This window comes from Cebus imitator, unplaced genomic scaffold (assembly GCF_001604975.1).
Source record: "Cebus imitator isolate Cc_AM_T3 unplaced genomic scaffold, Cebus_imitator-1.0 Scaffold340, whole genome shotgun sequence".
Classification (NCBI taxonomy): Eukaryota; Metazoa; Chordata; class Mammalia; order Primates; family Cebidae; genus Cebus; species Cebus imitator.
Genome location: NW_016107655.1, coordinates 1,784,236 through 1,795,728, shown reverse-complemented (window position 1 = coordinate 1,795,728; position 11,493 = coordinate 1,784,236). Strand labels below are relative to the sequence as shown.

General features: G+C 35.9%; 1 protein-coding gene across 8 annotated transcripts in view; it reads left to right on the top strand.

Annotated features, from left to right (window-relative positions):
* Window positions 1–11,493, top strand: part of TOPBP1 (DNA topoisomerase II binding protein 1) — a 74,700-nt gene that overhangs the window by 20,238 nt on the left and 42,969 nt on the right. For 7 of the 8 annotated variants that reach the window (XM_017505710.2, XM_037730348.1, XM_017505714.2 and 4 more), the window contains 6 exons: window positions 1,264–1,443; window positions 2,144–2,310; window positions 4,984–5,147; window positions 5,296–5,546; window positions 8,660–9,015; window positions 9,677–9,849. In XM_017505710.2, the coding sequence (XP_017361199.1) occupies window positions 1,264–1,443; window positions 2,144–2,310; window positions 4,984–5,147; window positions 5,296–5,546; window positions 8,660–9,015; window positions 9,677–9,849 (1,291 nt within the window). The remainder of the gene's footprint in view (window positions 1–1,263; window positions 1,444–2,143; window positions 2,311–4,983; window positions 5,148–5,295; window positions 5,547–8,659; window positions 9,016–9,676; window positions 9,850–11,493) is intronic. The other variant, XM_037730350.1, reaches the window with a different exon arrangement.

The window sequence follows — 11,493 nt, the reverse complement described above, 5'->3', positions numbered from 1 at the left end:
AAAAAAAAAAAAAAAAAAAAAAAAGAAAAAGACATTACTAACCAAGAAAAATTCTTTAAAATTGTTTTTAAATTTGGTGTTCCGTAACATTATTCTGGATAACTTTTTATCAGCATTCTTAAAATGCACCCAAATTGATAAAAGATGAGTTTTGTTAATGTTTTTGTTATTGTTCTTTATATGTGTACTATGTTTTACTAAGCTTTCTAGACTGAAAAGTAATTAAGGTTAAATGGTAATTGTCCTTAAGTCAGAAATTGGGTATGGCCAGTTGTGATAGGATGATTGTGAGTAGAGTTGATACTGCCGTTCTTTTTGTGAATCTGAAGGCAGTTCACTGTTGATTATCAAGAATGCCAGAAAACCTTTCATGTGACATACAGACTTCAGTTTCTCTGTGATACTGCTTCAAAATACATTGTGTTAAAGGCTTTTAAGGTAATAAAAAGATACATTTTTAACATAATTTATCTTTTGGCATATCTCTCCTGGACTTTAAGTAGAAGCCTGTTGACATTGGAATCCCAGTGTTCAAAATTGGGATTTATTATAGTATTACACACATTTACAATTTTCACATTATACAAGCTGATTTAAAAGAATTAAGTGATGGAGCCTAAATTCAAACCAAAGTCCAATATTAATTGTTATCCCACAGTTGCTCCTGTCTTTCTGCAGTTTGTATAAAAGATAAACCCCCTCACATGGCATGCGTATTTATACAACACATAGAAAATTTAATTAGGCAATAAACTAAACTACTACTTTGCAATAAACTGTGTAGCATACTGTTTAAGACTAAGTGCTGGTAACTTCAATTTGCTTGATAAGTTTTTTAAAATAACCTGTTACAGCTGGAACCTGGGAGCTGTTGCTTAATGCCTGTAATCCTAGCACTTTGGGAGGCTGAGGTGGGCAGATCACAAGGTCAAGTTTTAGACTAGCCAGGCCAACACGCTGAAACCTTTTTTTTCTTAAAATATAAAAAAAAAATAGCTGGGAGTGGTGACACATGCCTGTAATCCCAACTACTCAGGAGGCTGAGGCAGGAGAATCTCTTGAATCCAGGAGGCAGAAGTTGCAGTGAGCGGAGATTGTGCCACTGCACTCCAGCTTGGGCAACAGAGCAAGACTCTGTCTCAAAAACAAACAAAAATTAAGTAACCTGTTATAATCTGAATACTTCTGCAAAGATAGATTTTAATGGTTTTCATTTCTCTGTTTCTCCCATTTTCTCTCTTTGTTTCTTAATGAACGCTACAGGTCAGAAATATGAATGTGCCAAGAGATGGAATGTACACTGTGTGACCACGCAGTGGTTTTTTGACAGTGTTGAAAAAGGTTTTTGTCAGGATGAATCCATGTACAAGACAGAACCTAGACCAGAAGCAAAGACTATGCCCAATTCTTCAACTCCTACCGGCCAGATGAACACAATTGATAGTGAGTCTCATTGAAATTAAAATAATCATTCTAAAGACAATCGTTTCTGTGTAATAATCAGTATATTAATAGGATCACTGAGATAGGGAATTTTTCTTTTTTGTTTGTTATGCTTCTAGGCATCATTGTCTAATAGTCAAATTGTATAAAAAGTTAGTACTGAACTGCTCCTAATTTTTTTTTAGAATGAATGATTGCTTTCTGTTATACCCTGATGTCATGCAAAAGATGATCAAAGAGATTAAGAACAATAGTGGATAGAGGCTTAAGATAAAATTTACTGATATGCATATTTTAATACGTTTCCTTAGTTTATGATTTTGCCGCTGTTGCTATAGATCATCTGTATTTGTATAAAAATTAAAACAGGTTCTATTTTGTGGTGTCGTGTTGGCAAAATGTTAAAAATCTTTTTATATGTGAGCTTCTTGGACCTTAAAGTCAGCAAATTCAGATTTTTATGGGAAACAAGACACTATTAAGAAAATGTGTCTTGTTTTCATTTAAATAAGATATGAGGCCTAATTAATTTCATTTTCCCTTTTTATACTTTTCCACTAAGATTTCAGTAAACATCCCTGCATCTTACTTTGGAAGTTATTTGTTGCCCTTTATTTGTAAGAAAAGTTAATCCAGAAACAATATGTAATCACGATTATTTTGTCTCCCATAAATTTATACACGTTTTCAAAATATGTAGGTCGTACTCTTTCAGATGTCAGCAATATTTCCAACATAAATGCAAGTTGCATAAGTGAATCGATATGTAATTCACTTAACAGCAAACTGGAGGCTACCCTTGAAAATCTGGAAAATCTGGATGTCAGTGTATTTCAAGCACCTGAAGATTTATTAGATGGTTGTCGGGTACGTCTTTATTATGTAATGCATGCTGTAAGTGATGATATACATTAGCATTTCCTAGCCTGACTGAAGATTCTTCAGAGTTGGGCTTGCTCCTTACTGTCTATGTAAACCCTCCTCTCTAGCTAAGTAGATGTACTTACTAGACATGTCCTCCTTTGACTGTGAGAGTTACTCTGTGAGTCATCTTCCTCTGTTATCTTTTAGACGTTCATTTCAGTTTTTAATTCTTCCCTGAACACTCCTAACTACATTAATCTTTCCATCTATTATGTTTTGAGAGCACTTAGTTTCTGAATGGCTTATTGGATTTATTTATTTATTTGAAATAGGGTCTCACTCTGTCGCCCAGGCTGGAATGCAGTGGCACAATCATAGCTTACTGTAACCTTGAACTCCTGGGCATCAGCCATCTCTCAGTCTCCCAAGCAGTTAGGACTACAGGCATGTGCCACCACACCTGGCTAATTTTTAAATTTTTTTGTAGAGACAAGGTCTTACTGTGTTTCCCAGGTTTGGACTTTTATTAATAACTATCATTTAAGTGTTTACAGTGTATTAGGCACCATCCTAATAATTTTATGTATGTTAATATGTTATTTATAATCTCGTTTAATTCCCACAAATAACTCTAAAGTGGATATTATCTTGAGGGTAAGACTCAGTTAAAATTCTTGTTCAGAATCACACAGAGAGACATTAAGTAACCAGTCATCTACTCCAAAGTCCGTATTCCTCACCATTTTAGCCACTGCTGTGTTTGGTATTTAGTGGGTTATTTTAATTTTTTAGTATGTGAATAACTGTCTTGTAAGTTTATTGATGGAAACATCATATGCTATGCTTTTTCAGCTGTCTTAGATTGGAATACTTAACGTATTCCTATTTGTACAATGACTTGGCTCTGCATTAGTTTTCACAGAGTAGCAAAAATGTAACCCTACCTTATTGTTAAGAGAAATTGGGCAAATTACCTTAACCGTTTTTTTTTGTTTTTTTTTTTTTTAAACTTACCAACTTACTGGCTAAACAAAAGGTGGATTTTTTTGTTTTTGTTTTGAGATGGAGACTCTCTGTCACCCAGGCTGGAGTGCAGTGGCATTACCTCAGCTCACTGCTCATGACTTCTTAGGTTTAAGTGATTCTCCTGTCTCAGCCTCCTAAAGTAGCTGGGATTGCAGGTGTGTGCCACCATGCCTAGCTAATTTTTGTAGTTTTAGTAGAAATGGGGTTCCACCATATTGGCCAGGCTGGTCTTGAGCTCCTGACCTCAAGTGGTCTACCCACCTCAGCCTCCCAAAGTGCTGGGATTACAGGCATGAGCCACCACACCTGGCCTAGAGATGTTTTGTATGATCTTTTGTCCTAGCTAGACTCTATTCATTCCAGATCTGACTTTTAATTGTTTCTTATGTATAGGAAATATATGATTCCAAATATTTGTTAAAATATATTCTAGTAATGGGGGTGATTTAATTTGCGGTGTAAATGCAGTTTGGAATAGATTTGTCATGCTTAAAATTTTTTTAAGGGCACCTTATGTAAAATAGAGGTAAAAAGATTTTTATATTGATTAAATTGGCTTAAATATATGCATCCTCATGGTTAAAAATAAATTATTGCATACACGTTATTCTCAGAGCATTGTGTTCAGGTCTTTGACATATGTATTTTTTTGTTCAAGCAACTCTGTGAATGAGGTGACATGAATTTATAGTTAAGAAAATTGGTTTAAAGAGCTTAAGCAACTTGCCTGTTGTCGTATTGTTAATCATTGGCAGCTGAAACACCCGCCCAAAAAAAAAAAAAAACCCCACAATTTAAGCCCAGGTGTTCTGATATCAGACAGTTAACTACAGTTTACTTTTTTTTTTTTTTTTTGGAGACAGAGTCTTGGTCTGTCGCCCAGGCTGAAGTGCTGTGGCTCGATCTTGGCTCACTGCAACCTCTGCCTCCCAGGTTCAGTTCTCCTGTCTCAGCCTCTCGAGTATCTGGGACTGTAGGTGCATGCTACCACACCCAGCTAATTTTTTTATATTTTTAGTAGAGGTGGGGTTTTGCCATGTTGCCCAGTTGCCCAGGCTGGTCTCAAACTCCTGAGCTCAGGCATTCTGCTTGCCTGTTCCTCCCAAAGTGCTAGGATTACAGGTGTGAGCCACCGCACCCAGCCTAAAGTTTACTATTATAATTACTTTAAACTTTACAGGTAGTGAGACTTTCACAGTTAAAGAAGTTACCTGCATTTTAAAAATTGGTATGCACTAATATTTAGAAGATGTTGGAATCTGGCTTCCATTTTATTTATGGCCTCAAAATACTTATCAGGTATCCACTGTGAAAGATAATAATGCTGTATGAGATTGTAAAAAGTGATTAAAAAATCAAAGTTGTGGCTGGGAGTGATGGCTCATGCCTGTAATCCAAGGACTTTGGAGGCCAAGGCGGGCAGATCACCTGAGGTCAGGAGTTCAAGACCAGCCTGACCAACATGGTGAAACCCTGTCTTAAAAAAAAATCAAAGTTGCAGAACTGTTAAAAAATGAAAAGTTTTAGAATGCATTTATTCATGAATCTTAAATGTATACAAGTTGTTTATACACAATGAATTTAGATATTTTAGTTTTTTTCTATTGAGAGAAAGCATGTTAAATACCTTAAATATTTTCTTTCTTGCAGATATTTCTTTGCGGTTTTAGTGGCAGAAAGCTAGATAAACTGAGAAGACTTATTAACAGTGGAGGTGGAGTTCGTTTTAACCAGCTTAATGAAGATGTGACTCATGTTATTGTGGGAGATTATGATGATGAATTGAAGCAGTTTTGGAATAAATCAGCCCACAGGTTTTTTTTCATTTTTTAATTCAAAGCAATTTCTACTATGTAATGTTTCTTAAAATTGCATATTCATGCAGTTATGGAAACTGCATGACAAGTGGGATGATGGTCTTTATAGCTTGCAGTAATACATAACTATGTGCTATTTTTGTAGGCCTCATGTAGTGGGAGCAAAGTGGTTGCTAGAGTGTTTCAGTAAAGGTTATATACTTTCTGAAGAACCATATATCCATGCTAATTACCAGCCAGTGGAAATTCCAGTTTCAGATCCGCCTGAAAGTAAAGCAGCTGTTTTAATAAAGAAGAACAGCAGCTTCTCTAAGAAAGACTTTACTCCTAGTGAAAAGCATGAGCAAGCTGATGAAGATCTGCTCTCTCAATATGAAAATGATAGCTCTACAGTAGGTAAGAAATATTTGGTTAGTATTTAGTTAGTAAGAAATATTTTAGTAGCCTAATACATATATGTGTGATCTCTGCCAAGTTTTCTAGATTTTGAGTTAAAGTAACCTTTTTCTTTCCTTAAAATGTTGCTTATAACTTTTTTTCGGAGCAGGTAAGACAATAGGGCCCTGAACCCTTTAACCATCTCTCCTCTCTTCAGCTAATTAGCTCTATTTTGATTTGTTATATATACAGGCATTGATTGATTTGTGTGTTTGTAGTAGCATGAGCCTTTTATTAAAACCTTGTAACAAATGCCTCTTACTGGATTATTGTGGTCTTTAATGCATGAAACACTGCACTGTGGACTACCACCTCAGCCTGTACTCTTAAATCTTGTAGTGAGGTAAATTGCCAGTGAAGCATTATAAACAGCATTGCTTCTTTTTTATTATGAAAAGACTTTATGAAATATATAGCCAAAAATATTAATTTCAATAAATTTAATGTGTATCATAACTTAAAATCTAAAGTTAATCAGAATTTTAATCTACTTCTTGAATAAAACAAGAACCTTAGAATACTTTTTTTTTTTTTTGAGGTGGTGTTTTGCTGTCGTTGCCCAGGCTGGAGTACAGTGGTGCGATCTCGGCCCACTGCAATCTCCACCTCCTGGATTCAAGCAATTCTCCTGCTTCAGCCTCCTAAGTAGCTGGGATTACAGGCATACGCCACCACACCCGGCTAATTTTGTATTTTTAGCAGAGATGGGGTTTCTCCACGTTGGTCAGGCTAGTCTAAAACTCCCAACCTCAGGTGATCCACCTGCCTTGGCCTCCCAAAGAGCTAGGATTATAGGCGTGAGCCACCGCACCGGGCCTAGAATACTTTAATGATCACAACTAGCCCTGCTTCCTCTCCCTACTCATCAACATACTCAGCTTATGTGATTTTGTCTAGTATTTTCATTATCTTTTAAAATTTCACAATTAGGCATTATTATCCTTTTATAGGGTAAATATCTGTTTCATTTACTAACATGTTTAACTTTCTTTGCTCTCAATTGTTTTTACATCTGAGACCTCTCTTCTGGAATCATTTTCTTTCTTCCTAAAATATCCTTTTAGAAACCCCTTTAGTTTCTCTGAAGATTCTTGAGCTGGGTATATAATTCTAGATGTTTACTTTGTTTAAGCACAGAGACTCCTTTTGTACAAAAGAGATAGTATTTCATTGTCATCTATTTCCCTGACTGCTGGATAGGAAGTCAGATGTTATTCTGTCATTCCTTTACAGGCTGGAGTGCAGTGGTACAATCTTGGCTCACTGCAAGCCCCACCTCCTGGGTTCAAGCGATTCTCCTGCCTCAGCCTCCTGAGTAGCTGGGTGTATGGGCGTGCACCACCACACCCAGCTAATTTTTGTATTTTTAGTAGAGACGGGGTTTCACCATGTTGGCCAGGCTGATCTCAAACTCCTGGCCTCATGTTATCCTCCTGCCTTAGCCTCCCAATGTGTTATGATTATAGGTATGAGCCACCGTACCCAGCCAGCAATTTTATGTATTATCCTTCAGCCAATAGTACTTGGTATAGGGCAGGTGATTAGTTTCTTAAACCTTCCTTTCTAAGGCAGTTAGTGGTTTACTGACTTTATAAGGACGAAATGATAGTAAATCTCAGTGGATCACCAAGCATCTTAGAAGGCTATAATATTTTATAGTTAATTCTTAAAATTGCTTTTGATTTAGGGGAGCTTTTTGAATGATTTGTTTGGGTGAGATCTGTTTGAAAAGATATGCTACTACTAAAATAAATGGAAAGAACTGCTGCAGAACATGTTTATTATGAGTCTCTTAACAACTTGAGTTTTACTAATGGTTTATAAGAACTTAGTGTTTCTACTTTGTTTTTGTAGTAGTAGTCTAAAATTCTGGATTTCTTCCTCCTTCCCATCTTACCAACAATATATAGACATTGAACAAAGTTATTTTTTTTTCCTAGATGTGACTGCATAATAGTTGTACTTGCAAAAAATAGAAAGGTTTTTACTTATAAAACAAACTGCATTTTAACAAAACTGTTAAAAAACAAACTTTCCAGAATGTTTTACAGTGTTGCAATACCTTTATTTCCATCTAAGCTTATTCATTCTCATGAGTATATCTATAAATTGTAAATACACTATTATCCTTTATTCCTTATGATATGAAACCAAGAGTCAAGGAGACTATAAAACTAGAACCCACCTCTCCTCACTTAGTGATCAGTAAACTCCCTAGACAACACTATGCTTCCTTAGTGTGAATAAGAACAATTTTAATACTTTATGTTTAGTAGGAGTCATAAGTTCCTAGTGTGTTATCACAATAATTTACTTACAAATGAAAATGCCAATGTCTATTGCAGTTGAGGATAGAAGTAAGAAGATGGCACTGTAACGTGGTGTTATGAACTCTGGAGTCAGACAGACTTTGGTTCATACCTCATTTCTGCCACTTACCTGTGTGACCTTAGCAAGTTACATAACCTCTTCAAGCCTGAGACTCCTTTTGTAGAAAAGGGATGTACTGATATTATCAACCTCACAGTTAGTATTATGTGAGCATCACATGCATGTAAAGCACTTAGTTACAGGGCTTATGTAAATGAAAGAATGAATTGTTGAATAGCTTCCAGCCTTGTTGGAATTGCATAGCATAGCCAACTTTTTCTCCAAAAGGGGAGACAATAAATATTTCAGGATTTGCCAGCCACTTCCTTATAGTTATTTCCATGTTAAGGGCTTGACAGTTATACCATTTAGAACTGTTAATTTTCTCCATAATGGCATTTTCTTAATTGTATGTTGAATCATCTAAACCACTTTTGGAACTAAGACAGTCCTATTGGAGGTATATAATTTTAAACTAATTCAAGTTTCTATTATACTAAGAATACCTAGAACTAACATGATCACTCTTGGTACCCCGAAGACAGGGTGAATCCATATCTCTTTACTGGGTACACATAAGCCTTAGTTTTGTAAGTATAGTCAAAATTCTTAGATTCCATGTTACATTAATATCCTTGCTAGGAAGTAAACTTTAACTAAAGGTAATTGTTTGTTAGAAAACATTTACTTTTCTCTTTCAGTTGAGGGTAAGAAGTCTGAAGCTGAGAAGTCTGAAGTTAGGCCCTTTAATGATTCTACTCATGTTGAGCCGTTGAATGATTCTACTCACATTTTGCAAGAAGAAAACCAGTCTTCTGTCAGTCATTGCTTCCCTGATGATTCTACAGTTACTGAAGAAGGCTTATTTAGCCAAAAGAGTTTCCTCGTTTTGGGTTTTAGTACTGAAAATGAAACTAACATTGCAAACATCATAAAAGAAAATGCTGGGAAAATCATGTCCCTTCCAAGCAGAACTATTGCTGATTATGCCGTGGTTCCTTTGCTGGGGTGTAAGGTAGAAGCTACCGTGGGAGAAGTCGTTACAAATACGTGGCTGGTAAGAAAACACTAGCAGTTGAAATATGGTATTGAAGGATATCTGAATGCCAAGAAGGTTAATGTTGATTTCACAGGCAGTTCAGTTATAGTAAGTCAGTGTTTGAATTACAACACTCTTGATTTTGCTTTTAGCAAGGGAAATTCTAAAATAAAATGTGCAAGCTTCCTGGGCCTAATCCTGCTATAGTAGAGGTTCCTATTTCCCAGAGGCCACAGCAGCAACATTCCTTCTTAGGAGGTCTCTCTAGGGTCATCTCACACTGTTAGTCTTGTTTTCTCACAACCAAAGCATCACTGGTAATTTCACTGGATTTTTTTTTTTAAGGTTCCAAGAATTATGAGAAAAATAGTATAAACTTAAAAATATATATATAAACTAATACATTGGAAGGAATGAAATTTAAAGCAACATTCAATAACTCCAATGATATTACTATTTTAATAGCCTAATATAGTCAGTCAGTTTATGTATATGTGTGTATATATATGTAAATTTTAACATTATGATATGAAATGTATTGAGAATGAGCATATACAAGTTTATATTAAAGTAAAATTTCTTCTTATAAAAACTAAAGTATTGCTTCTGTAACTGAATTAGTGTTAATGACTGGTTGCATATTTCACATTGGCTTTACTGTTTCTCTTGTTTTCAAAAGGTTACTTGCATAGACTATCAGACTTTGTTTGATCCAGAGTCGAATCCTCTCTTCACACCAGTCCCAGTAATGACAGGAATGACTCCTTTAGAGGATTGTGTTATATCATTTAGCCAATGTGCTGGAGCAGAAAAAGAGTCTTTAACATTCCTAGCAAACCTCCTTGGAGCAAGGTATGTGATATTTTTAATGCATCCACTGTGTTGGTATATCTTTTTGTTTTCTTAGAGAGCATTCAAATTAGAATTTGATTGGGTGCCTTTATTATATTTATGGATTAAGCTATGTGCTTTATCTGTGTGATGGCTCAACGTGGCAGAAGGGAGAGTACTATAGTTGGATGCCTGGCCGACTCCTAAGAATACAGGCATAATGGCTTTGCCACTGTAAAAGGGAATATTTAATACTGAATTGTGGGGTACTATTGAGTAGTTCTTATCTAAGCATTACATCCTTCAGTGTGCCATATGGATGATTTCTTCTTTTTTCAGTATACAGTAATTATTTCTCTGGTTTTCAGCCAGAAATGCAAATGTTAAATGGGAGTAATGAATACTTTGGGAGAAAGAAAATGAATTTAAAAGTTATTTCCAAAATTCATATTGGCCCAGCCCTTAATTGAACATTATATGATGGCTGTTTTAAAAAGTAGAGGCCGGGTGTGGTGGATTACACCTGTAATCTTAGCACTTCGGGAGGCTGAGGCAGAAGGATAGGTTGAGGCCAGGAGTTGAAGGCCAGTCTGGGTACCATAGTGAGACCACATCTCTACAAAATAAAAATTAATTAGTTGGGCATGGTGGCACACAGCTGTAGTCCTAGCTGCCTGACAGACAGAAGCCATAGGACCCTTGGAGTCCAGGAGTTTGAGACTAGAGTGAGGTATGATTGAGTCACCACACCCGAGCCTGGGTAACAGAATGAGACCCTGCCTCTAAAAAAAATAAAAACTAAATTTTAAAAAAGTAGAAAATGATTTTATCAATAAATGTAAGTAAACTAAACTTTTATACTAAGAGGAAAATACTTTTGCATTAAATCATAAAACACAACTATACTTTTTGTTTTTTGAGACAGTGTCTTACTCTGTCACCCATGCTAGAGTGCAGTGGCATGATCTTGGCTCACTGAAAGCCCTGAACCCACATTCAAGCAATTCTCCTGCCTCAGCCTCCCAAGTAGCTGGGACTACAGGTGCCACCACCATGCCTGGCTAATTTTTATATTTTTAGTAGAGAAAGGGTTTCACCATGCTGGCCGGCTGGTCTTGAATTTCTGACCTTGTGATTCGCCCACCTCATCTTCCCAAAGTGCTGGAATTATAGGCGTGAGCCACCGCACCTGGTCTCAACTATACTTTTAAACAAAAGATATACCTAGAACAAAGTGATTCAGAACTTTTGAGAAAAACAAAAAGGGTGGGCAAAGATATGTACTAAGTAAATGTAAACAAAAAGAAAAGAGGGGGGTACAGTTTTACTATCGCACAAGTTAAATTTAAATCAAAAGGCATTAAGTTAGAAAAAGAAGAGCACTCTAAATAAAGAGTGCTGTTAACATTGAAGATAAAATATGTATGTACCAAATATAGCAGCAGCATTCATAAAATAAAAACAACAGAGATATAAATGGGAATCAACAGAAACATTACTTCTAGGAGACTTTAATTCCCATATTTTACTGTATGACAGGTGAAAAAGAGAGAAAACAAGGAAGGATATAGACTTAAATAGCATATTTAATTACATATCTACCCTGAAATGGCGAGCATACCTTTCCAAGTGCCTGTGGATACTCATAAATGCTGCCTGTAAAAA